Source organism: Mycteria americana, chromosome 2 (genome assembly GCF_035582795.1).
Source record: "Mycteria americana isolate JAX WOST 10 ecotype Jacksonville Zoo and Gardens chromosome 2, USCA_MyAme_1.0, whole genome shotgun sequence".
NCBI lineage: Eukaryota > Metazoa > Chordata > Aves > Ciconiiformes > Ciconiidae > Mycteria > Mycteria americana.
The window spans coordinates 3,406,175-3,431,100 of record NC_134366.1 but is presented as its reverse complement, the minus strand read 5'-3'; the positions used below and the strand labels follow the sequence as shown (position 1 = coordinate 3,431,100).

The window sequence follows — 24,926 nt, the reverse complement described above, 5'->3', positions numbered from 1 at the left end:
GTCAATCTAAGTACCTCCCTTCCGTGAGTGGCGTTAGCTGGGCACAACATGGACCTTCACAAATATGGCAGTGCGATCTTAAGCCACGTGCCAGGGCCGCAGCTGCCCAGACGGCTCCTCTACAACCTCGCAGAACGGCTCTGCCCTTTGGCAGTAGATGCCGTGCAATCACTTCCAAAGCATCCGCCTGAGGTACCAACCTGGGAGAGCCCACGCCGAGTGCATGGCAAACAAACACAAGCGTGACCGGGTTTCGTTTTCTCTCCTTTTAATAGAAACATCCTAGAGTAACTTGGGAGGAGGATCAGCCTAAAGGGAATGTCTCTCAGAATAAAATGGTGTGACGTGCTTTGGGAATGATGTGCAAAGTTAAAACGTCCAAGCAGGCTCAGCTCAGGACTTCCTGGATTCTTGGGTCTTCTCGATTTCCTGCAAGGAGATCAGGAAAACAACTGAGCATCTGCCACTCTTTGGGAACAACTCCTAGTTTCACAGCTCTGGAGACCACGAGTGATCATCTCCTCAGACCAGCTCCACAGCATCACAGGACCAAGCCCAGAGTTTACACGTGAGCCTTTAGGGAGGTTTGACTTGGAGGCTCTTCAGAAATAGCATCCCCGTCCGTACTGTCCAGGGATGTACATTTATTTTGCCCCTAACCCAGTATTGTGCTGGATCCGTTTCCCACTCTTAGGCCACCGATCCATCATCACTCATACGCGATCTCTGCTCAACTATGTCACTCAGCAGCTCTAAATAGATCAAGTGTGGGTATGAGGTCACATTTCTGTGGCTGCCTATAGACAGACCCTCACCTGCTCAGCCTACATGTCATGCCTGCCTGGGGAGTGAGGCAGAGAAGCCCCAAACGACTCACCTCCAGGAGTATCTCCTTCAATTCGGAATAGGCTTTTTCTAAATCATCATTAATAATGACCAAGTCAAACAGGCCAGGCTCTTTACCTAGGGAAGGAGATGAGGACAGAGGAGTTAGAGAAGAACACGTTCAGTCCCTGTGTCATCTCTCGTGCATGACCTGAGTTCCTGCGGCATTTTAATATTATTATTTCAGCCACTGATAACGCGCTTCTCTGCCAAGCGCCCACAAGGAACTGCAGCGGGAAACGATGCAGTATGGTGCTTTGATCAAACTCAGCTAACGTCCAAGCCCTGCCAGCACTCCTTGGAGAACACACATCAGATGTTCATGCAAAAAACAGCTCCCAAATCACAAACGCATCCCCTCTCCCTGCGCACATCACTCCAAGACCCCTGGACTTACTAAGTTCCAAATCTACGCGGGCTGCAGTCAAACGCTTCAGTAAACTTTCTTCTGTCTCAGTTTTTCGGTCACGTAGTCTTTTTTCCTAAATCCAATGACAAACATATTGGAGAAATGCGTGTTCCAAATGCTGCACGCAGAAACCACCACCCACCCCACAAGCCAGTGCTGTCTGCCATTTGCTACTGCCGGTGACCACAGGCACGTGAGATAATGCTCTGCAAAGGGTGAGGGGCCCCATTCACAGCCCAGAGCAAACCAGTGGCCAAGCTGGGTTGGGGCTGAAGATCTCCTACCCAGAGCTCAGGTTCCCAGTCTCTTTTTCCCCCTCCCTGTATTGTTTTTTTTTTTTTGCAGGTACTGCTGGGAGATGAAATCTCTCTGCTGGGCTCTCACACCTGGTGCTGTTGGCTTCCTCCTCCACAAACTCAATGAGAAACACAGACCAGACTGCCTGATTTACTGAGAGCAAGAGGGGAGAGCCAAGAGTCATGGGCTTCTCTGCCACATACTCCTTGCATGGCTTCAGCAAGTTGCATCTGTGTGTCTGCATCCCTCCCTGAACCATGAGAGTGATTTCGCTTCTCCCAGAGGCACACTATGATATTATATAGGGCCCCGTAAGACCAGAGGGGTATAGGTGCTGCAGAGAACCAGCCTCCCTCGGTTTAACTTTAATATGTGGAGGCACGTCTCAGCACAAAAATCTCCTTCTCTCCCCAGCATAAGCACAACTAATGCCTTTAAAGGCTCGCCATGCTGCAACAGAGTCTATAACGCAACGCAGGTAAACACGCCAAGGTGTGGAAACTGTACAGGAGGGACTAAAAAAACAGGGCACAGGAAGATTTATCCCTGTGAGCCAGAGGCTGGGGAGTTAGACTGGGCAGAGCTAACAGTGTGCTCAGAAACGTCCTCCCACCCTATTCTATGGCCCTTAAAATACAGATGAATCAAAGAGGGGGGAACCCCCATCGCTTCAGAGCAAGACGCTGATTACCTCTAACTGCCTAACGGCAAAGGAAGGCGGTCGCTCACCAAGATGTCTATGGACGGAGGCTGCACGGAGATGTAGATGGGGTTCAGGTCTGTCCTCTTGATGTTCTTCACACCCTGGATGTCGATGTCAAGGACGCAGATCTGGTTCTGGGCCTGAACAGCCTGCACTGCACCTTTACTAGGGACGCAGCAAAAGGGGAAGGGGTCAGAGTGTCCAGCCATAGCAGTGGGGGTTTGGTGTATCCCCCTCCAGCAGCAAGCCTTCACCTTGCAGGGCTCTCCTGTGCCCAAATTGTGGCAGGAGAGAAGAGAGAGCCTGCTCCGCTCTTGCTAAACAGTTTCTCTTTCCCCCAGTATCCTCTGGGTCCCTGGGGTGGAGAAGGGCCCTGCTGTCTCCTGCTAGAGAGCCTGGCAAAACCACGATGGAAGGTGTGGAAATGGATAATGTGCAACTAGCCCACGAGCAGTGTGGATCAGGTATGGTCCGTAAAGCTCCTGCCTTCGACAAACACAGGAGCAACCTTCACCAAAGGGCAAAAACACTGAGAACTTTCCTTCTCCAGAGACCCACCGATATCCATACCCATGTGCTCTCCTGAAGGATGCTTGATGGAGATGGATGCTCCTGCCTGGGTCACAAGATGCACAATTAAGAAAATATTTTTTAAGTGGCGGTTCTTGCATGTCATTAAAGATCGTATCTCTTCCCCAACACAGGGGAATTGCCTCGAGCTTGTTCCTGAACACCTACAATTCTCCCTTGAAAAGCAGCAACACCAACCCTCTCCTGGTGCACTGGAAGTACCTGGACTAGTTACTGGGTAGCAGCCCTCTTGGGAGACTTTTCAGTCAGTATTTGCACAGTGCTGGGCACAGATTCTCCTTCAGGCCAGGGCTCCGTGGCATGATGGACAGTGCGGAGAGAAGCCCTGCCAGGAACTCAGAGGTGGCACTGCATGTTTTGAGGTCATGAAGTCAGGAGGTCATGCAATGGAAGCAGAAATTAAGAGAAAACGCTGCCCTACAGCCAGCCTCCAACTTGCTCAATTCCCTGCCCATATCCAAGGCACCTCTTTGGACTTCACCTTGTCACCCTGCACCAACAAAGTTTGCTCCCTGATGCCCTCTGCAAAGACATGCTGAAAACAAGACGCCCTTAAACAAATGCTCTTGTGTTGTCCTATACCCCAGGAAAGGGGAGTCACAGCTCCAGTGAAACAGGATTCAGGACCCCCAGCCCTCCTCCCACAACTCTCACCAGCCCCGCTCCTGGCTGTGCCAGATGGGGAAGACAGGGTCTTCACTGACACAGAGGGAAAGCACCCACGGGTGTCACGCAGCAGCTGCTTGCGGCCACGGCACTGCTGTTGGCAGGGTGTGCAGAGGAAGATGTGACAGCGCAGACACAGAATCCTGAACCCATGGGTACCACAGCTACATGACAGCTCACTGCAAACACAGCTGGAGAGGACAGAGGCAGCGCAAGTAGAAGGTGCCTCTTGGAGGAACAGGGAGCAGAGCTGAGATGGGGAAAGCTGTAAAGATTTATGGGAGCCTGCAAGCCCAGAAAAGCCCCAGTGAACAGAGATGAGCAACGGAGCAGTCCAAACCGCGGTGCTGTGAGCTCCTCACGCCGGACGGTGGGGAAGAGCAAGCAGACGGGTAAGCCTTGGGGTCCTGCAGCTGGTGTGGTCAGAGACGCTGCCTGCAGAGACGCTGCCGTGATGGGGTCACGCAGGAGGATGGAGGTGGCTGGTGACTTTCCTCCTGACCTGGGAGTCCCACAACACAAGTCACAAATCCCAACAGGAAGGAGAAAGCTGAAGCGAAGCTGCGAGACCAGCACCGTGCCCTATACAAATACAGAAGTTTGCTGCTTGCCTGGGTGGGCAGCAGCAAGAGCTCAAATCTCAGGACCATCCACCGCAAATCCACAAGAAGTCCCCAAAATGCCTTGGTTTGCCTTGTGAAAGCCACAGGCTTCATCTGGTATCACCAGATATCAACTAGCTCCTGCTACAACCGATCTACAAAAAGCCAGCAGCTCTCAGAGCCCCGAAAAAGAGATCCCATGCCTGCACTCTGATTTCAGCCTCTAATTTAAGGCAGCTTCAAAGAATCTCTGGTTTCTGTGGGCAGGACTCAGTGCTATCCCACAGACAGGGCCCTTTCCGGGCTCTAAAATTAAACAACTAATTTTTAGGTATTCATTATTACTAGCTGATGAGATTTAGGAAGCAGAAGGGATAGGCGAAAACATCAACTATTCTGATAAGCATGAGGGACTCCATTTTATCACACACCTGATTAGAAACATCCTTAGGTACTTGTAGAGGAAACAGAGGCTTGGAGAGTTTCTGTATTTATTTTGTTTGCAAACTGGTCTTTATGGCTGAGATGCTTTAGGTTAATTTCAGCCTCCCACCCTGCATGCCCACCACCACAGGCAGAGCACAGGCAGTGTGAATATGCAGAGGGCACCAAAGATGAAAGTGAGGGCCAGGGAGAAAAACACCTCGGAAACAAACCCAAGCACGTCATTTAATTTGGTTAAAGTATCAAATTCCTGCAAATTTCAAGGAAATTGGCCGAGGAGAGATGTCTTCTCAGCACCCACCCTGAGGAAAAGGCACCACAATCAACTCCACCTACGTATCAGGCATCAGAAAGCAGCCATCTCCTCCACGCTGCAGCCGGACGGATTAAGCAGGACACATGTGAAGGAAGGAAGCCTGTCCTATGCAGGATGAAGCCAGGGATTAAGGAGCTTGAACTTGGCTTCTCCTTGATGCTGGGTATTTGGAAGATGAGCTGTCAGGTTTCACTTCTCTTGCCAAACCAGCAACATTGGAAGTATCCAGGCCAGGGCAGGGGGTTGTGCTTCTCCATCAGCCTCAGAGAGAGCATGGCCAGACCCCTGCGAGGCTGCCCTTAGCTGCGGTGACAGCAGCAACGCCTGTGCATGTCACATTAAAACAGCTACGCTACTGAAATGCAAAATCACCAGCTGTTCCTTCAGAGCTGTACAGAACACATTCAGTCTGGGGGCCTTCTGTTGGCACCTCCCATAAGGAAACCATCCTCAGAAGCTAACTTTGCCATCTCCAAAAAGTCCTCAAAAAAGCACATTCACCTCTTTAAGAAATGTAAGTCTTCCTGAAAAGCGTTTCGGGCAAATTTCTTTAATGCAACTAATTAAATATCTCAGGAAACATTTAACTTTCCACCTTAGCAGGTCCTTTACTATAGTGCCACAATTTCCTCACAATAATTATATAAGATATCTGACTTCTAATTAACATTGCAGCTTAATGTTTTATTGATCATCAGCTCCAATGCCCAGGGCAATGCTATTTTAAAATCCACCTAACTCTTTAACCCCAGTTAAGGGTGCCATGCAATTTATCTGTTCGTAAGCAGCCACTTTATCAAAGCAGCACGCATACTTGTTTCACAACAGCCAATACAGATATCGCTTCTGCTCCTGAATTCATCGTATCCAGACCATTAGGCAACGCAGGGATAATGAGAGTAAGTCTCTATTCTGCCGACTACTCTCTGCAAGCACTTGGAAAATATTAAGGAGCGCAAATAATCTGTGAAAATCACCCCTGTGCAAGAAAAGTGTTAAGCATATGAACTACTTCAGCAGCCCTCAAACACTGGAGGCTATAGACAATCTCGTAACACAATGATGATTTCATTATGATGAGCTAACTCTCTGCAAGAGTTAATTTTGCCATCTTAATAAAGCTGACAAGGACCCCGCTATCAAAATGAAAGGCTTTGCTTATGGTAAGAATCTGCGTGTTTGGGGGAAAACAGCGTTGCTTAAGTTAAAACATTTTTTCCTTCATCATCTCAGCTCCTGGCACCAGCTGGTTCAGCAGCGACAGCGTCTGAACTGCATACCTCGTCCCGTACATATTTCCAGAGAACTCTGCGTGCTCAATGAATTCACCAGCATCAATTTCTTTCTGCATTTCCTCTCTGGTCACGAAGTGGTAATCTGGATAGGGAAAACAGGAAAAATAGCCAGAAATTAACAGCTTTGAAGGTAAAGTTCATGGTCAAAATGACACCCATGGGTGCTTAGGGGAGAAGCACCTTAAAATCTGCTTTGGACAACGCTGGCAGACTGCAGATATCTACTGCCTAATTACTGTATACAGCATCTCCTCTCCACACCAATTGCCCCGACACCTGCTCAAAATGCTTTGGAGTTTTCTGTGTGGCCAGACATGCTGCTGTACCCCCTTTTTCATACCCTTTCCCCTTTCTGGTGCACTGGGAAACTCCCCGCAGGTGTGGAACACATTACACCAGGACCGCCAAAGCCCTTAATTTGAAAGCATTTATGATTAAAGATTAGAACGGGACAAGAGAAAGAGAGCGAGAGGAGATAAAAGGGATCATCAAAACCAAACGAACTAAAAAGGAATGTTTCTCTATCTTTTGTTAAAATTCCTCCCTTTCACTTCAGAGTGAAAGCTGCCGTCGGAAATTAAGTGCAAACCTCGTTTGATTCTTTCTGAAATATGCAAACAAACCAGAAAACAGAAAAGCAGCTGGCCAGCTGCACACAACCCATTAATACAGATAAAAGCATCTCATTAAGCAGTTGCATTTTCTAAAGCAGCGCACATTTGAGGTACCTCACCAGAGCTACCTGGCACTTCGGAAAACCAAGCCACTCAATGACCAAGTACGGACCAGGGCGCTTAAACTGAGAGCCCCACTTTGAAAGCCTCGGCCAGTGAGTCACAGAGACAGCATCTAGAAAAGAAAACTGGCAGCACGTGCTCTGCCTCTGTTAACATTTCACCGCTTAATTAAATTTTGGGTTTGTTGTGCCAAGTCCATCCCTCTTCATTACCTTCTCTCCAACGCACGGCACATGCTGCAGAACACCGGTAAACGGCTGTGGTCTCATTGCCACGGAGATGAAGAACAACAGTGTGTGTATGTACACGTATTTATATACACATATACATACACACTCTCAAATAATATCATTACTGAATGTCTGCCTAAGGAAATGTACCCTATAAACATAAACGTAGAACTAACTTATTCGCTAGTGGAGATTCGTGCATGCACTTCACATAAAAACTTAAAATTTTTCAGAGGAATTATTTGCCGAGTCCAGTGAGACAGGCCCACCTGCAACACACTCACCTTTGCCATTTACTTCTCCGGGTCTTGGCTGCCTTGTGGTATCTGTAAGCAAAAACCAGCCTTGTACATTTTGCAGATCACCCAAGGAAGTAATAGTATTGAAGAAATAAAAGCACATATGCAGCAGATTAACCCAATCACGTAGTAAGCTGATCCTCTATTTAAAATGATCAAAGCTTCCGGAATCAGCTAGTGTAACACACAACAACATGCAGGATTGGCCTTTCATGAAAGAATCCTAGATAATCTGAAAACAATCAATTAAGACTGTTAGGGGCTGAGCGGTGAGTGTGGGACTTACCAGGCTGGGCTTAGTTTTCAGCTCTGCTACAGCCTTCCTGTGTAATCCTAGACACGTTATTTGGACCTCTGCCTCAGTTCAGGGGAATTAGCGGTGCCCTACTTCGCAGAGTTATCTTCATTTTAAAAGATCATGTAGCACCGACACAGGTGCTTAAAAAAGCCAGATTTAACGAATAAGGACAAACTCCTGCATGAGGTAGGTGAATAAATCAGACAGTCTTTGAACCCTGTTGGAAGTCATTCAAACTAGTATTATTTTAAGTACATGCTCTGCAAACCAAAAAGGAGCTGATGGTCATCACGGAGGGCAACACTGATTATTTTATTTAGGACCAGCAGGAGTTAACCTAATGCAATAAGGCTCTCATCACCGGTAAGTTTTTAAAAAGCACCAGTTGCCAAGGTCTAAGCGGCCTATGGAGATTTAGGAAAAAAATATCTACCAAGAGGCAACGTTGGGGAAAATGATAAGATTTAGTTTGGAGTGAGATGAGAGATTCAGTTGAATCCAGAGCATAGGACAAAACACACAAAAGGGAAGATAATTTTAAGTTTTTTCATCTCCAGTAACATTAAATTTTTAAACATCCAGTATTTGTTCTTTCATGGTGGAATGAATGGGGATCTCACAGATCTCAAAGCAAGGATTTCACTTGCAGTATCCAAAGTGTTAGGACAGTAAAAAACATTTTGGTAAGGTACTTAACACCTTGCAGAGCTCCAGGGAAAAATCAGGTGAATAAGCTGTGGACACAGCCCAGACTCTCAAGGTAACCTTTAAGGTGCCACTCAAGAAAAAGGAAACAAAATTAGTATTGCAACAGGCAAGCTGCCTGAAGAAAATTCCCTGCACTTACTCTGTTGTGGACGCAGGAGGACTTCAGCACTGCCTGCAGCCAGGCATGAGTGGACTGAGCTGGCCAGCCAGGAGTTATTTTCACATTATGGGGAACCATCTCAGGTAGAAAAAAAAAAAAAGGACCCTTGGCCAGCACTTAGCGACCGACATAGAAAAAGTGAACAAACCACCAGAGGAATGGCAGGAGGAGGAACGTACACAGGTGATGGGGTGAACTGTTTTACTGACTGACCCAGTAATGAGATGGGCTTCATGAATCTTTTAATTTTAAATCTGAGACTCTGGTGTGCAGCCCCTGGGCTATTAAAATCCAGGTGGATGAAAAGAATTGGCTTTTGAAGTAGAGGTGTGGGGGGATTTTGTTACTTTCAGAGTCAAGAATCACTCAGAAAAATCTCATCAGGTCTCTGAGCTGTGTTTAGAGGTGTGGGGAGTCACCAGACCTGGAAAGGGTGCTATTCCAGACAGATCTTAAGACTTGTCACTCAATACTAGTAGTAAAAGGTGTCCTGACTTATTCAAACATCCCAAAGAGCCCACAGACAGACTAGGACACAGGCAAGCCATGGAAGCCCATTATTTGGGACATGAATACAGCTACATAAGCAGGCTCTGGGCTAGCGGCCCTGAACTCCTCCACTGCCCTTCCCCAGAGACATACGGATACTCACGGGAGACGCTGAAGCCGAAGATGTTCTCGTAATCTTTAAGCAATTTCTTTAACAAAGTGCTCTTCCCTGCACCTGATGGGCCACTCAGAACCACTGGTCTTGGTCCCTGCATGGCTAGATGGAAAAGTACATGTCTGGTTAGAAACACCCATGAAAAAACACAGCTATGGATTCCCAGGGATGCTTGGCCCCACAAAACAGCATCTATCCTTTACCCTCGGGTGCAAGTTTCTGCAGGCAAATCTGAAATGATGAGAAATCACAAGGGCAGAGCTGATAGGAACTAACTGAGAGTGCAGCAAATACCAGGGAAATTCAAAGAACTATTAAGTTAGCAAACTGGCTAGAACTGCCACCTCTGTACTGCCGCTAAAGATCCAGGCTGGGAGCCCTGAGGACTTGGATGCCATTTTGGATAGCAGATAATGGAGGCCACCAGCAATGCTGCAGGATAGCTTCACCTTGCTTTGCTGCTGGCCCCAATTCTTCCCTGGAGAGTAAATACCTTGGACAAATAAAGGACATGTATCACTGCAGCACGAACACTCGTTCTCAAGGGACTGAGGTTAAACTCATAGGACATAACCCAAAGGAAGAGGAAGAAACTGGGCTCCAGCTGCCACTAAACAGGGATAATTCAAGCCAGCTCTGTCCTAGCTCTGTTCTCTGTCACCAGGGTTGGGTCCCTCTGGGACCCAAATCCTAGGGAAAACTTTCTCTTAACAGGAGGAAAATGCTGTCTGTGTCTGGTGGCATCTGGAAACATCATGGGACATCCACACACACTGGGCAATGCCAGCTTAATACCTGTCCTTACTAATAGAGGTACAGTCACAGCTGCTTCCCTCTCACAGGGAGAGGCCTCAAGGAGTGTTTGCAGGAGATGCTGGCAAGAAAAAAAAGGGCAGAAATCGGCCAGCGTTACACATACGCAGCTCCGAGCAAAGGGATGGGATGCCCGTGAGATCTCCACACCTCTTAAGTACAAACTACGAGCCTATGATGGACAGTTAAATATTTCCTATCAGTCCTGGGATAAATACCCGCACACAAAGCCTTTTACCATAAGCAGACAACGTACTGAAGCCTAGACCCAGAAGCCCAGTGCGTCCTCCACCACTAAACCCCAAAGCCTTGCAACAGCAGTCTGAACATGGGCGTGATCTGGGACATGAGTATGCTTTGGGGTTTATTTTCATATTTCCTGGAGCACTAACTCCAGCTCAAGGTATCTCGTGGCAAGAGAGAAGGGTTTGCTTCCTGGTACAGGAATAAAAAAGGCAGCCTGGGGCCACACAGACCTTTCTGCGGTTGTTTCTTCAGACAGAAAGAAAAACTGGGTGTTTTCATGTGCCTGCCTCTCTGGGGAGGAAGAAAGGTTAATTATCAACATGTGAGTAAAGAAGAAAATCCTGTACAACAGCACAGGGGGTACCGCTGGGGACCCTCATCCATCAACAGCAATTCAGCAGCTTCTAAACCAGAGGTGATGACGAGAGCGGGACAAATCAAACAAGCCTGGTTTTCCTGTTTAAAAACAATTAATTTCTGCAAGCAGTAAAGCCCTGGAAATGCATTTTTTTTAACCTCATCTGCTGGGTGTGGCCTCAGGAGCAATCAGCCGACACACAGTATAAGGCCTTTCCATTTTAAGTTAGATCATCGCAATGTCACCCTGACCTTACAAATCACTTTTTAAACAGCCTTAAGCCAAATGCCCTCTCTTACAAAATCAGCCGTGGATGGTGCAGCAGGCTAATCTAGCTGTGCTGCCTCCCTGACCCCAAGCCCACGTGAGCCGGATACCTCCTCATCCCCAAATCCCTCCTGCACAGCTCTGCGATCGCGCAGGCACCTATCAGGCAGCACGACAGCTAGAAAATTATAGGAGTTTTTCCCTCTGTTCCCTGAGGATGCTTTGTACTCATCTGAGCAGAGTTTATCCAAGCCTGTATGAAAGGATGGGATGCCAGCAGCAGCTACAATGGGCATAAAACCACCCACATTCAATCACCATCCAAAAGGAAACTGTCTTTTTTTTTTTTTGCTGTTAGTGTCCTCCAGGTGCTGCAGCCCCAGAGATCTGCCAGATCAGAGGTTCTCCGGGGACCTCAGAGGACCAGTCCCATCGTATGTGCATGGCCACATGGCTGGATTAGGCTCCATCATCCAAAAAAACCACAACGAGGCTGAACAAACTCTAGGAAGTCCTTTTGGGGACCTGTCCTACCTTTCCCTTAGCCCTTGAGTTTTGATAATTTCCAGATATCACAGGTTTTGCCTAAATGTTCAACACCAAAAGAGGAAAGCACACCCTCCTGCACCTCCTCACCAGCGAAATGCTATTCAGTGCTTGCAGCAAGGAAGCAGAGGGGCCTTTGCCAAGTTGTCCAAAGCATCTCCCTCTCTTCTGCCCCTGCCAGTTCCTCTCGCCCACATAAATAAAACAGGTGAGCCCTAACCGCTGCTTGCAAAACACTCCAGAAGAGAAAGAGGAGCTACACAAAGTTCATCGCCCTCCAGTCATCCCAGCGCACTTCGCAACACGTCTGCTCCCGAACGATGCTCCTTCATCACACACCGCTTTCCTCGGCCACCACCGAAACCCCCCACACGTGACATTTGGATGGCAGCACGGACTCCGTCCGGGTGTTTCACAGCTTCCCCTCCACCGTGATCTGGCTGGGCCAGCAAGAACTGCTCTGGACGCACAAGTCCCGGTCCCTGCCTGCAGGTCCCAGCTAGGATGCTCACATCCCAGCTAGAGGGAAAAGAGCTTTCCTCTCTCCCCCCTCAAAATTTCATCCACCCTTTAGGAGGCACCCATAGGAAAAGGGGAATTTAAAGCTGCCCAAATCACTTACAATCATTTCATTCAACCCCAGGCAAACTGGAAAGGGACAAGAGGAATGAACAGAGCGCTGGCTGGAGCAGGCTCCAACACATCCTTACCTTTTGCTTTTACTCCCTTTCAGCCAAGGTATAAAGTTCAGCTCCTCACAGCAGCGACAGGCTCGCAATACGAGCGAGCCAGCAGAAAGCTGGGCTATTTGTGAGCTGCCTAAAGCCTTAATTACCGAGCTGCAATTTTAAGATGGCCAATGAAAACCGCTTGCTGGTCTTTAATCTCCTCTTGTGGTTTCTTCTCCGCTCCCTGCTCTCCCAGCTGGTAAAGCCGCAGTCAAACGCTGCTAACGGGCTGATGGGTGGCGGCACGTGCCGGCCCAGCGCTTCGGCAAACAGCAAAACTGTCCCTGTCTCCGCATGTAACCTCACGGATCACACGTTCCCCACAGTCACACAGGGAAGAGCTGCTATCTGTGGGTCAGAGGGAGGCGTGGTACCTCCCGGGCGAGACCACCAGCTCGTTCAGGTTGGAGGGGACCTCAGGAGGTCTCCAGCCCACACTTCTCAAACATAGTGTGTTTTTAGGTGGCGATCAAGTGGTGATGCTCACAGACACCAAGAACAGATGGGCTCTTAGATAGCATCGATGCACATCGAGCATAAAACCCAGGATATAAAGCTGCTACACTCACACAGCCAACAGCTGTGTGGTTGAGGCAACTCTTCTAGAAAATCACTCGGTCTTGGTTTTAGCCGGGATTTCACCTTCTGCAGACAACGCCTCTCTCCTTTTGGACTGAACTCTGCATGGCTGTTGCCTCCAGCCACTGCTTCACCTCAGGTCAACGATTAGGCTACTTATCCATCACGAAAGCAACACGGAAAATCCTTCTCTTGCCCACGCAGATCTGAACCCAAGTCTCCAAATAGCATGTCCCAGCACCTCCATGGTGGGACCCTGCAGGGTCTGTGCCACCCTGCCTGTCTGCTGGTGCTGCTTTTCTACCTGAAAGAGCATCAGTGGGCTGTCAGGGGAAGATGGAGATGCTCTCCTTTACCTTACTCGCTTTTTTCCCCCAAAATACTCAGAAATAAAGTGAGAAAAGACACGTGGGTTGCGATCACAGATCTCACTTCTTTGGGAAATGGGCTAAAAATAAACCAAGAGACTTACAGGTGCTTCCTCTTGCCTCCCTCCAAATGTATCCCTTCCCTTTCACTGCAGATCTGCAGAGGAAAACAAGACGTAATTTAGAGGGCAAAAAAAGCCATTTCCACTGCCAGATGAAGGGGCTGGGCTGTTGTGGGTGGCAGACGGCAAACACCCGGCTGGCAAACTGGGAATCTGTGCCAGCCCAGAGCAAAAACAGCCCCCATGGAGCATTTTCGGAAGGCGCTCACCACCTGGCACGGTGAGGGATTTTGGGGACAGCGGCTCAGGGCCGGACAGGTGAAGGATGAAGACGTCCTGGGAGGGTGAACGGAAGAGACAATCTCTGCCTCGAGACGTGAGCAGCGTGGGAGCGGATGCCTTCTCCTCCACCATCAGATTTGGTTAAACACGCGCCCTGACCCCGAGAAATCGGTCATAAAGACGAGCCGGTCTGCACACCAGCATTACTGCCCTCCCCGGGCTTCTCCGCTCCCCCAGCCCTGTCAAACACAGCTCCTCTGTCTCTGGCAGCCCGAAGCCCTCAAAAACCACAAGTAAAGTGCCCAAAAAAGCCCGAGAAACCCGATCTGGTGTATACAGGGCTTTTTAAATCTCCTGTTTGGTTCCCGGCCCAGTAAGGCATCTGCGCAGCACATTGTCAAGCTGTTTGCAGCAGTAACATTACAGGTACATGCTTATTTTGAGCAGAAGCTCAATTTTTCCCCCCTTTGCTCAGATTTTGGCATTTTCAGAGCAGCCGATCTGCAAATATCTAGCACAGAGGGTCTCTCACCTCCACTGGGTTACTCCTAAAACCGTTTTGGATCCAGCCTAACCACCACATATCACCAAAACCACAGCGGGCTGGAGGCAATCAGCAAGAGAGCAGCAGGGCTATTTAATAAAGATCCTTATATTTGGGGGGGTGCCACACCTGGGACTGAGGACAAACAGCCATGGAGACCCACTGGGCTGCAAAAAGACAAGGTGGTCACCAAAGGAGGACGCAGGAGGTTGTCACTAGGGAGAGGAGCGTTCCTCGGTCTGCTCCCACCTGCTAAACTCACCCTGGATTTTAACTGGGAGGTGGCAATGCAACCAGTAAAGCAAAGGACAGACATCACAAGAGTTAAACAAAATTAATGCTGATTAGCAGAGAGGCTTTAAAGAGAAGGTAAAGCCCCCTTGCAAAGTAGAAAAGAAGATTAAAGGACAGTTTCCCTGGAGGCCCAAGAAAGGTCTCCTGGATTAGGATTATAATCCCATTCCCTATTTTTAGCAGGTTCGTTCTAAAGCTGCAACTCCCACCTTTCTAAGTTTTGGGACACTTTCTGAAAACCCAGCCCAGCTACAATAACACAACAAGGTTTAATATTATCTGAGAGCAGGCGAACGCTCCGCATCTCGATGTCCGCGAGCAGCCCTAAGGGCAGGATGTCCCCTCGGCCGCTCAGATGGCACTGCCTGCTCCAACAGCCACGGTCCCAGACCCACGCTCGTTCAGTGGGGAAGGGGTGGCTCCAGAGCTTCATTTGCAGTTTCCCAGCAGGCAGAGACCGTGCAGGGCAGCTGGGCTCAGAAGTTCTGCCCCAACAACTTAAATAAATTGCTTAAATAGAGAATTATTTGCAGTACTGAAACAGGAGGAGAGCATCCCCACCGCGGTACCTGGTGGGACCACTCAGCCACCTTTTTCCTGGAAACAATTATCTACAAAGTGCTAATTAGTCTCTCCGCTGGCTGCACCGCTTCATGTTGCTCGCTTTGCAGGGAGCAATGGTGCAGCAGGAGGAACCAGAACCGCTTGCTCAAGGTTACTCCAGAAATCATCGAGGTCCAGGCCACAGAGGAGGCCAGGAGTCAGTCCAAGACCTCATCCTACCACAAAACTGGACCAGTTTAACCAACCAACTGGTGTGAGCCAGTTTACGCAGCTGGATAAATGTCTACAGAGGTGAAGCTCAGACAGGTGTGGTTTTGCCATCCGCTTCCCCTCACGTGCATTGTGTTTCACCACAGAGCTTTATTTTGGGATACCTGAAGGGTGCTTACCCCAAAACTCCTGTCTTACCTCACCGTCTCGCACGGTACCCACAAAACCCAACCGATTTAGCGTGCAAACCCCCCGTTTGGCTTATCTAACCGGGCAGGGGGGACGGGGACACCTCAGAGCCACCCCCAAGCAGCGCAGCTACGGGGACTCGGCGTGGCTGGAGGGTCGGGGACAACGCCAGCCCGGAGGAAGCCCGGCAGGGCCGGCCGGCAGCCCGACGGGGTTCAAGCCTGTCCCACCGCCCGCACCCACGGCCGTCCTGCGCGGACAGAGCAGCACAGCCGGGCACTGAGAGGGGCGATGGGGGAAGCTCAGCATCCCCAGGCCGGCTAGGGGCCAGCCGCCCTCAGCCAGGAGCCGCGGCGGCGGGAGCGGCACCGCGGAGCCGGCTGGGCCCCCTCAGCCGAGGACCCTCGTGAGGGGCTCAGCAGCCCGGAGGCCGGCGCCCATCGCCCCGGGGCCGGCCGGGCGTCACCCCCCCCCCCCGCCACCTCCACCCACCCCCAGCCCGGACGGGCCCCTCAGGGAGGGCGGGAGCTCCGCACCCCCAGGACGGGCCCCCGGCCCCGCCGCGCTCACCCGCCGCCCGGGCGATGGCACCGCGCAGCCGCCGCCAGCTCATGGGTGAGGGGAGGGGGGGTGGGGTGGGGGACCCTTCCCAGCAGCCCCCGCGCCGCCGCCGCGCGCCCTGACGTCAGGCAGAGGGGGCGGGGGGAAGAGGAGCGCCGCGCGCCGGAGGGTGCGGTCACGTGAGCGGAGGGGCAGACCACCAGCGCGGGGCGGGCGGGGGGGGAGACAGCGGTCAGTGAGGGGGGCGCCGGGACCGAGCAGTGCGGGGGGGGGGGGGGGCATGGCGGGCCTGCGGGGCGCCTGGGGCCGAACCATAGTGGCGGCTGGGGGGGGGGGCAGCTTGGGGCCGGGCCGTGATGGGGGGGGCGCGTTGGACCGAACCACAGCGCGGTAGGGAGAGCCGCCGGAGGGGGTGGGGGGGGGGGGCTACCCTGGGCTGAACCATTGTGGGGCGGGAGGGGGGCTGGCTTGGGCCGAACTACATTGGGATGGGGCGGGGGGAGCGATCGTGCGGCTGAACCATGGCTGGGGCGGGGGGCCATGATAGGGCTGAACCATGGCACGGGCGGGGGAGGGGGGGGGCTTCTGGGGCCGAACCATGGCTGGGGGGGGCGGGGAGGGGGCTACTGGGGCCGAACCATGGCTGGGGGGGGAGGGGGGGGGGCATGCTGGGGGCTGACCCATGGCAGGGGCGGGGGGAGCCATCCAGGGGGTGATGCGTGATGGGGAGGGGAGCTGGGGGACCACAGTGTGATGGGGACACGGGGCTGTCACCCCACAGCTGCCCTAGCAGAGCTCCTTGTCCCCCAGGGTGTCCCCAGGAGGCTGCCTCACCTCCCGCTCCAGCGGCCGGGGGCCTACGCGGAGGATCCGGCCTCGCTCGCCTGCACCGGGATGGCGGCCGCGAGTCGGGCGCTGAGGTGAGCATGGCGGCGGTGGCGGTAATCCCCCGGGAGAGCGGCCGGGTCCTTCAGCGTGAGCCTCGGTGGGGCTGGGTTTCGTTGAGGCGACGGAGGTTCACGTCCTCCATCGCGTAACCCGCCGTGGCGACCTCTCGCCACCCTGACTGACTCCGCTCCCCTCCGCCTTCCCACCAGCGCCCTGCGCCTCGACGCCGTCCCCAGGCTGCTGCCGCCGCTCGCCGCCTCCAGCCGCAGCAACTCCAACCGCGCCTCCGTCTCCCACCTCCACAGGCAGCTCTACGGCCGGCTCTACCCCGTCCTCCTGGTCAAGACCGACGGCTCCACCGTCCGCCTCCGCTACAAAGAGCCGAAGAGGATCCTCATGGTAAGACGGGAGGCGGCGGGGGGCAGGCTGGGGGTGAGGCGAGGCCCCGGGGGGGTCTCACGCCGTCCCCCTCAGCTGCCCCTGGACAGCAGCACGCTGCCTGAGGCGGAGCGCAAGGCCCGGCTGCGGAGGCAGTTCCCCAGCAAACCGAAGGCCGGGACGGAGGAGACCTTCGAGGGCATCGACCTGGGCACCTACAAGAGGTTCTGGAAGAAGTGAGGCTCTGAAATAAAATTAAAAAAGAAATAAATAAAGGCGGGAAACGAGTCGTCGTGGTGCAGCTTTGTGGGTTTTTTTGCTTCGGTTCGTGACCGGGGTGGCACCAAGGGGAGCTCCGCCGCTTCTCCCCCCCCCCCCCCTTTCGGCGGCGCGGTGGTATCGCCCGCTTCGCAAACGCGCACACACACCCCCGCCGGTGAGCGCGGTGGTAGCGGCCGGGGCGGGGCGGGGAGGGCGCGCGGGCCCCGCGGCCCGGAGCGGCGCGCGAGGTGCGTGCTGGGGGCGGGAGGGAGGGGGGAACCGGGGCGGGGGGTTCCGCGTGTGGCCCCGCCGATCGCAGCCGCCTTCTCCCGCTTCTTCCCGGGGTGCCGGGCGTGCAGTGACCCCCCGGGCGTGCGTTCACAAACCTCCGGGCCGTGCAACAACACCCCCCCCCTCCGGTCTGTGTGACATCCCCGGGGCCTCGGTTACCTCACCGGCTCCGGGGAGGGGAGGGGGGACACGGCCATTTGCTTCCCCCCACCTCCAGGAGACCCCCCCGGGGTTACCCGGAGGAGCTGGGGGGGGGGGGTCAAACCCGCGGCTGATCCCCTTGTAGGTCACCGAGACCCCCCCACACGCCCACACCCCCCGCGACACCGCCGTGGGGCCCGGCACCATGTTCGGCTCATCCCGAGGGGGGGTCCGGGGGGGCCAGGACCAGTTCAGCTGGGAGGACGTGAAGACGGACAAACAGCGTGAAAACTACCTGGGTAAGGGCTGACCTTGGCCGAACCGCCCCCCCGTCCCCATCCTCCCTGTGTCGTGTGTCGTCCCCCCCCGGTTTTGGGGTGCGGATGGAGGTTTTGGGGTGCGAGGACTTTGGGGGGGGGGGGGGTGTCTCGCTCCCCACAGGGAACTCCCTGATGGCGCCCCCCCCCCCCCCCCCGGTTTTGGGGTGCGGATGGAGGTTTTGGGGTGCGAGGACTTTGGGGGGGGGGTGTCTCGTTCCCCACAGGGAACTCTCTGATGGCGCCGGTGGGCCGGTGGCAGAAGGGGAAGGACCTGACCTGGTACGCCAAGGGCAAGAAGGAGACGGCCCCCCCGCTGTCCCGCGAGGAAGAGCTGGCCGCCGTCCGTCTGGCTGAGCAGGAGGCCATGATGGCAGCCCTGTGAGTCTACACCCCCCCCCCCCCAAAAAAAAAAAGGGGTGCAAGGCATCACCCCCCCTCTACATTACCTGCTTTTGTTTTTATAGGGGCTACAAGAACGTGAAGAGGCAGCCCACCGGTCTCAGCAAGGAGGTAAGGGACCACGCATCCCCCCAGCGTCCCCCTGTGCAGAGGTGATGTCCCCCACCTCTGTTTTTGGGGGACACACACACAGGATGCTCCCCCCCCCCCCAGGACCTGGCCGAGGTGTGCAAGCGGGACGGCGCCGAGAGGGACAAGAAGGACGTGGACCGGGTGGTGGGCTTGGGCAGCTCCAGGTACGGGGTGTGGGGGTCCCGCACCAAAACGCCCCATTTCAGGGCAATTATTTTTTAATTTTGCTATTTTTAATGCTTTTTTGGTTTTGGTTTTGGTTTTTTTTTTTCATTTCGTGACTCATCGCGGCGACGTCTCTCCCCAGCGGCAGCGCCGGCCGAGTGATGCTCTCCAAGGAGGACAAGGAAGCGGCCAAGATGGGGCTCTCCGTCTTCACGGTACGGCGCTGGCACAGGTCACGTCTTCCCCGTCAGGTTTAGAAAAAAAAACTTGGAAAAAGGCAAAAAGCCCTACCCTGCGCTCGGGGTATTTTATTTAAAAGCAAAGCTGGTGGTTGTAGCGCAGAGATCTGCAGGAGCTCCCCGTGTCCTGTTTGCACAGCATTAATTTCTGGGGTTTTAATTTGGAAGCAGATCTTGCGGGTATTTTAATTTTTTTTCCAAATTTAATTTAATTTTTAAAGGGAGAAACTCCCTTTTTCTTGTAATTCAAAGCTACGAGCTCACAGACGTGCTCTGTATTTCCCCCCCGCCCCTTCAAACCCTAGCACCAGAAAGTCTCCAGCAGTCCCGAGACGTCTGGCTCCAAGAAGAAGCAGGAAAAGGAGGAGAAGGTGGAGGAGAAACGGTGAGGATGGAGACCACCGCTTTGGTGGGAAACCACCAGAAATGGACTTTTTTGGGGAGGAATATCTTGCAAAATGCTTCTCTGGCTCCATTTGGCATTGAGCTTGTTCTGCATCTGCCTGAATCACCCCCAAAACCTCTGCTCTGCCCCCAAAACCTCTTTTTGTTGTTTTGGTTTTTTTTTTTTTTTTTTCTGGGAGCTTCTCCTTGGCCAAGGAGAGATGTGGTGGGATCCACGTGGAGGGAGGGGTGGGGATGAGCTTTCGGAAGAGCTGGAGGGATGCGCAGTGCAGGGGTCCTCACTGCTTGATCTCTTCCCTGCAGACCAGAGGGTAGCAAGAAATCCAAAAAGGAGAAGAAGAAAAAGAAAAAGAAGAAACACAAGAAGGAGAAGAAGAAGGACAAGCATCACAGGAGGGATGCTGCTCCATCGTCCTCCGATTCTTCTCCAGACCAGGATGAGAGGTAGCTGGGTTGGGATGAAGGCTGAGCCCTGGTCGCAGGACCAGGGCTTGCAGGGCATCATCGCTGGAAAACAGGATGAAGGATTTAGGAGAGCCACAAGGTTATAGCTGGTATCTCCTGGCTTTCCAAAACCCCTTTTTCATCCCCAAAATTAGCTTGTTGGTGTCCCCAATGTCCCTGATCTCACTTTCCCCTCCATCCCCGTAGGCACCACCGAAGGAAAACCCAGCAGCGCTCCGAGACATCGCGGCACGGCGGCCGGCGTCGGCAGGACACGGATTCCTCTGCCAGCAGCCGGGATTCGGGCAGGAGCCCCTCGCGCCGTCCTGCCCATCGGCGGAGCCGGAGCAGGGATGGCCGCGGTCGGCACCCGTCCCCACGGCGCAAGGGGAGGAAGAGGAGCAGGAGCAGGTCTCCCCCATCCCGTGGGGTCAGGCAACGCCACGACACCGATTCGGATGACTGAGAGGGAGCCTGGGGTTTTTCCAGGGACATCTCACATAGGCTATATATTTTTTAAGGTTATTAAATTTAAAAAGCCGTAGCTCGGCGGTTGCCGGGGCTGAGCCTGGCAAAAGGCATTATGTTTTGCGATGCCAGCTTGCCCCTTCCCTGCCCGCAGCTCCTGCCTTCAACCTGGGGCAGCACCGGCAGCTCCCCCGCTGTTGATCCCAGCCGCGGAAGGGGCAGCAGGCGCCCGGGCCCCCCTCTCCTCCCTGGATCCATCCATCCAGGTGTGATTTAGCACGGAGGATGCTGTGGGGTGCATGCTGGCACTGGGACAGTTCCAGCTGCGACGCTGGAAACACTGCGGACGTCTGGTGTTTACGTAAAGAGACTTTGGATGCAGTTATTATTATTATAATATTTTTTAATCTATTCTTTCAATGCCCTCAAATAACTGCCAGTGAAGCAGCTGGAGGAGAGTTTCTTTCCTTAAACCCTCCTTTAAGTTCATCGACTGCAAAATAAAACCCGGGGCTCGCGCACTGCCGGGAGGGTTTTGCATCTTGGACCCGATGGCTTTATGGTGGCTGGGCTGTGGGGCTCTCCCTAATTAGGGAGAGTTAGGGAATTAGGGAAACTGCCCTAATCAAGGGCTGCAAGGAGAACCTCTCAAGTAATTCCTCAGCTGATGGGGCAAGTGGGGCTGGGGAGTCTCCCGTAGACGCTTGCCCTGGTCATGTCCACCCTGCAGTGGGGCACGGAGCAGCGAGCTCCGTTCCCATCCAGGATTTTAAACCTCAAAACACAAATACGAGTATTTATGTGCTTGGTGCACCAAGAAGGGGGGGTGGATTTTACATCAACAAATAGAAATATTGATCCAAATGGAGAGGGATGGTCCTGAGCAGCTCTGGAGTAGCGCCGGGCTGCTGGAGTGGCCGCGCCAAGCACAAGGGCCTCGGTTGTGTAATTAATGATGCAATTTCTCCTGCTTAAGACAGGGCCGTTTTGTGTGTCTTGGCAGACAAAAGCCCCGGGCTGGCAACCGGCCTCAGTTTGCACTTTGGCAGCATTGGGGGGGGGGGGGGGGGGTGTCTTCTGTCATCTCGGCAGCCGTGCCATCGCCCTGCCCGCAGCCGGGCAGGAGGGACGAGGGTGCAGAGCCGCGCTGCCGGTGCAGGCTGGGACCAGGCGTGCCCGGTGTCGAACAAGAGCAGCATTCATCATGGGGGGGACACAGCGGGATTGGGGCGATAAACTGAAATAAAGCCCTTCTGTCCCGCTCCCCGGCTGTGAGCACGTGCTTAACCCCGCCGACACAGGCAGCGGGCGATGCTGCAGAGCAGTTGCAAGCTTTTGTGATCCCCACACACAATCCAAGCTGCTTTTTTGGGGGGGGGTTGACAACCTCTTGGCAGCATCACGGGGCTATTCCTCTTGCTCTGAGCAGCTGCAGCCCTAAATCCAGCCCAGGGACCCATTGCATGGCTGCCCACGTGGCACAAGTGGGGTAGCCCCGAGCCCACACGCTCCCTGGCACCAGACTGAGCCTGCCGAGTTTGGGATCACCCTCCTGGGGATTTTGGGGGTCCAGGCTGTGACTGGTGCTTGCTGGGAGCATCCCAGTGCAGGGCAGCAGTGGGGACGGCGGAGCAGGGCTGTGCTCAACATGGAACTCAGTGCCAGGAGCTCCAAGCTGAAAAGGGAACTACGGGAGAGCTGAAACACCACAGCGAGCAGAAAAAAAAACCCAGAGCCCACACAAATCCCAGCGTTCTGCTCCGAGTCACGTTCCCTCCACGGGCTCCCACTTCCCCCTGCCTTCATCTCCCAAGCGGGTGGGACGGATGCTGCTGGCAGAGCCGGGCTCTGCTGGGGTAATTCACACTCACAGCCCTAAGCGGGTGTCCCAGCCGGGGACAGCCAGTGCCAGAGGGTGTCAATCGGCCAAGCCTGATGCCGGAGGGGCTGTGCAGGGTTACCCCAGCACAGTTCAGCCTGGCTTGGAGAGCTCCCTTTCTCTCCCCAGCTTTCTCCTGCCTCCCAGGGAGGTCACACCTCTTGCTATCTTCTCTAGCACCTGCCGAGAACTTGCACCCATTTACCATGCCGTGAGCTGATGCCTCCCCCAAGCCCAGAACTACAGAATCACAGAATCATATAGGTTGGAAAAGACCTTTAAGATCATCAAGTCCAACTGTAAACCTAACACTACCAAGCCCACCACTACACCATGTCCCTGAGCACCTCATCCAAACGTCTTTTAAATACCTCCAGGGATGGGGACTCCACCACTTCCCTGGGCAGCCTGTGCCAGTGCTTGATAACCCTTTCAGTGAAGTAAAATTTCCTAATATCCAGTCTAAATCTCCCCTGACTCAACTTGAGGCCATTTCCCCACAGCCAGGTGTTTCACAGCTCGGCCTCTCCTGCTCTCACCCCTTTGAAACCTCTGCCAAGGCTTTACCCCCTGCCTGTTGCTTTTCACAAGCCCAGTTAAACCATTCATGGGACCGCAGGAGCTTTACCCACGCCGAGAAGATGGGATGGATGGAGCACGCACAGCCCATGGGGATGAGGGGAGACAGGGAGGGCTCTGGCTCTGTCCCCCCCAGCTCGTGAATGGGCCAGGGGGCAGAAATAAGTCCCCACGGTGGCTCGTGTCACTCAGGGCTGCAGCCAGGCTGCGTCCCCTCCTGCAGTCCCCACTTTTGACCCCACACAGAGGAATGGGGCAGCAGCTCTTACCCCTTGCACCCTCTGAAGGAATATGTGCCTATTTCACACTCAAAACTGAGATCAGAGTGAAATAGCTTGAGAAATACGGACAAGATAAAAATGAGGGTGAAGAAGCCCGGCCCCATCCCCACCCCAGAGCTGCACACCCCATCTACCTCCCTGCCAAGCTGTAGCACCAGTTCCTGGGTGGACTGGTTAGGAACCACACCAGCTGCAGCGTTTGGCCCAGCCGAAGGGAGCCAGCGTTTCGTGCTGGCCCTTTCCCCTGGGCGTGAGCTGCCTCCTGCCCAGCTGGCTGGGTGGCTAAAATCCCCAGGGGCCTGGCCGAGCCCAGAACAGAGCAAAGCCTGTGCTGCCCTGAGCAGACTCCCACAGCTCGCTGATCTCCGATAACATCAGCACATTCCCTGTCTCTTCCTCCTTCCAGCCCTGGCCAGCAGCAAATTCTGCGTGTAGAGAAACAGGATCTGCGGCGTGGCCGGGGCAGTCTGGACACCGCACGGCCCCTGTGCCGACACGCCTCGGGTGAAAACCATCGCTTCAGAGGAGCCTCTCTGCTGCTGCTGGGGTCGGGGTGCTGTGCCACAGCAGGTCATCCACCTTTTTAGGGACAGGGGGATGAGAGGAGTCGGGGGGCTCTGCTTGTTTCAGTAGTGCAAAGTGACACCGGCAGAAGAGCTAGCCCTTCAAGCTCAATTCCCTCCCTGAACAGGGATAAATAGATGTCCTGCCCTATTAGGCATGCAAAAATCTTGATTCAGAGCTTGAAATTCAAGGCGAGATCAACAGCTTCAAAAGAATAACCTGACTAACAGGAGTTTTGTAATCCCTTGTCATTGTTTGCCTCTTTACCCTTTACTACCGAGACAAGCGCGAGGAACAGACACGGGGCTCAGGCAGCCCTTGCTGGGAAACCTGAATAAACCTGACCTCCCACCTGCAGCTCCCTCAGCTGAAGACAGGGCAGAGGAGACACCCATTTCACTCGATGAGCCTCGGCACAAGAGAGGACAGTCCTAAAATAAACCTGTGCTCAGAATTAGGGCTGGTCTGTGCACACACATTAAGCAGCTGCCGTGCTGCTTGAAGGATTCAGAGAGGAAACAAAACCCGGGCAGTGAGGGGAAGCATAATCTGTGGAGCAGAGGAGAGATCAGGAGATCATCCAACAGGCCAGCTCTCACTTGACTGAGAAAGCAGATGCCAGGTCAACAGCTTACAGCAAGAGCAGCACTGCTGTCTCCTCCTGGCACAGCTGCGGTCCCCTCCGATACCCACCCAAAGCCTCAGGTCTCCCCACCAGTGAGGTTGCCCTCTAACCTGCATTATATACCTTTCATCTTACAGTTTTCCAGCCTGTGTAAGGGGGAATCTGCTGCAATTCCAGCCAGGAAAACAGCCAGCAGCTGGCCAGCAGCCCAAGCGTGACCACCAGTGATGAGAAGCTGTAGCTGACGGGAAGGCAGGATGAGCGGCTGGGAAGAGCTCTGTCCCAGGTCCAGAGGGGACTGCAGAATGGCAAAACAAAGCATTTAGGAAGGCAGACTTTGTACTTTTCCCCCCCAAAACCTCCTAATTCACGGAGCCTATTATTAAATGGGATCAGCAGGAAGAACAATCCGTTGTGGGAAGTGATGGGACTACACAAGAAGCTCAACAGATGCCCTTGAGGCAATGAAGGGACTCCAGCAGAAGCCAACTATCACCAGCCAACAGGACCAAAGAACCACTGCCCACCTCTTCACCTGCAGGAGTCCAACCG

The 24,926-nt window shown here is 53.6% G+C and overlaps 3 protein-coding genes across 4 annotated transcripts; 2 read left to right on the top strand and 1 right to left on the bottom strand.

Annotated features, from left to right (window-relative positions):
• Positions 1-251: 251 nt before the first annotated feature.
• Positions 252-16,037, bottom strand: GUK1 (guanylate kinase 1). Of its 2 annotated transcripts, XM_075492216.1 has the most exons (9): positions 15,925-16,015; positions 13,314-13,366; positions 9,293-9,406; positions 7,460-7,501; positions 6,194-6,290; positions 2,321-2,459; positions 1,283-1,367; positions 878-963; positions 252-429 (listed from the first exon to the last, which is right to left on the bottom strand). In XM_075492216.1, exons 3-9 carry the CDS (start codon positions 9,402-9,404, stop codon positions 394-396), a joined length of 597 nt encoding a protein of 198 aa, XP_075348331.1. In that variant the 5' UTR covers positions 9,405-9,406; positions 13,314-13,366; positions 15,925-16,015; the 3' UTR covers positions 252-393. The 2 variants fall into 2 exon arrangements, with proteins under 2 accessions (XP_075348331.1, XP_075348330.1); XM_075492215.1 differs by lacking the exon at positions 13,314-13,366 and having other exon boundaries at positions 15,925-16,037.
• On the top strand, positions 15,966-17,468 carry MRPL55 (mitochondrial ribosomal protein L55). Its single transcript, XM_075495414.1, has 5 exons — positions 15,966-15,969; positions 16,011-16,084; positions 16,726-16,835; positions 17,013-17,202; positions 17,278-17,468. Exons 1-5 carry the CDS (start codon positions 15,966-15,968, stop codon positions 17,419-17,421), a joined length of 522 nt encoding a protein of 173 aa, XP_075351529.1. The 3' UTR covers positions 17,422-17,468.
• A 174-nt stretch (positions 17,469-17,642) lies between these two features.
• Positions 17,643-20,972, top strand: C2H1orf35 (chromosome 2 C1orf35 homolog). Its single transcript, XM_075492213.1, has 9 exons — positions 17,643-17,690; positions 18,020-18,173; positions 18,419-18,572; positions 18,659-18,704; positions 18,807-18,889; positions 19,033-19,105; positions 19,435-19,514; positions 19,838-19,978; positions 20,186-20,972. Exons 2-9 carry the CDS (start codon positions 18,080-18,082, stop codon positions 20,442-20,444), a joined length of 930 nt encoding a protein of 309 aa, XP_075348328.1. The 5' UTR covers positions 17,643-17,690; positions 18,020-18,079; the 3' UTR covers positions 20,445-20,972.
• Positions 20,973-24,926: the final 3,954 nt, after the last annotated feature.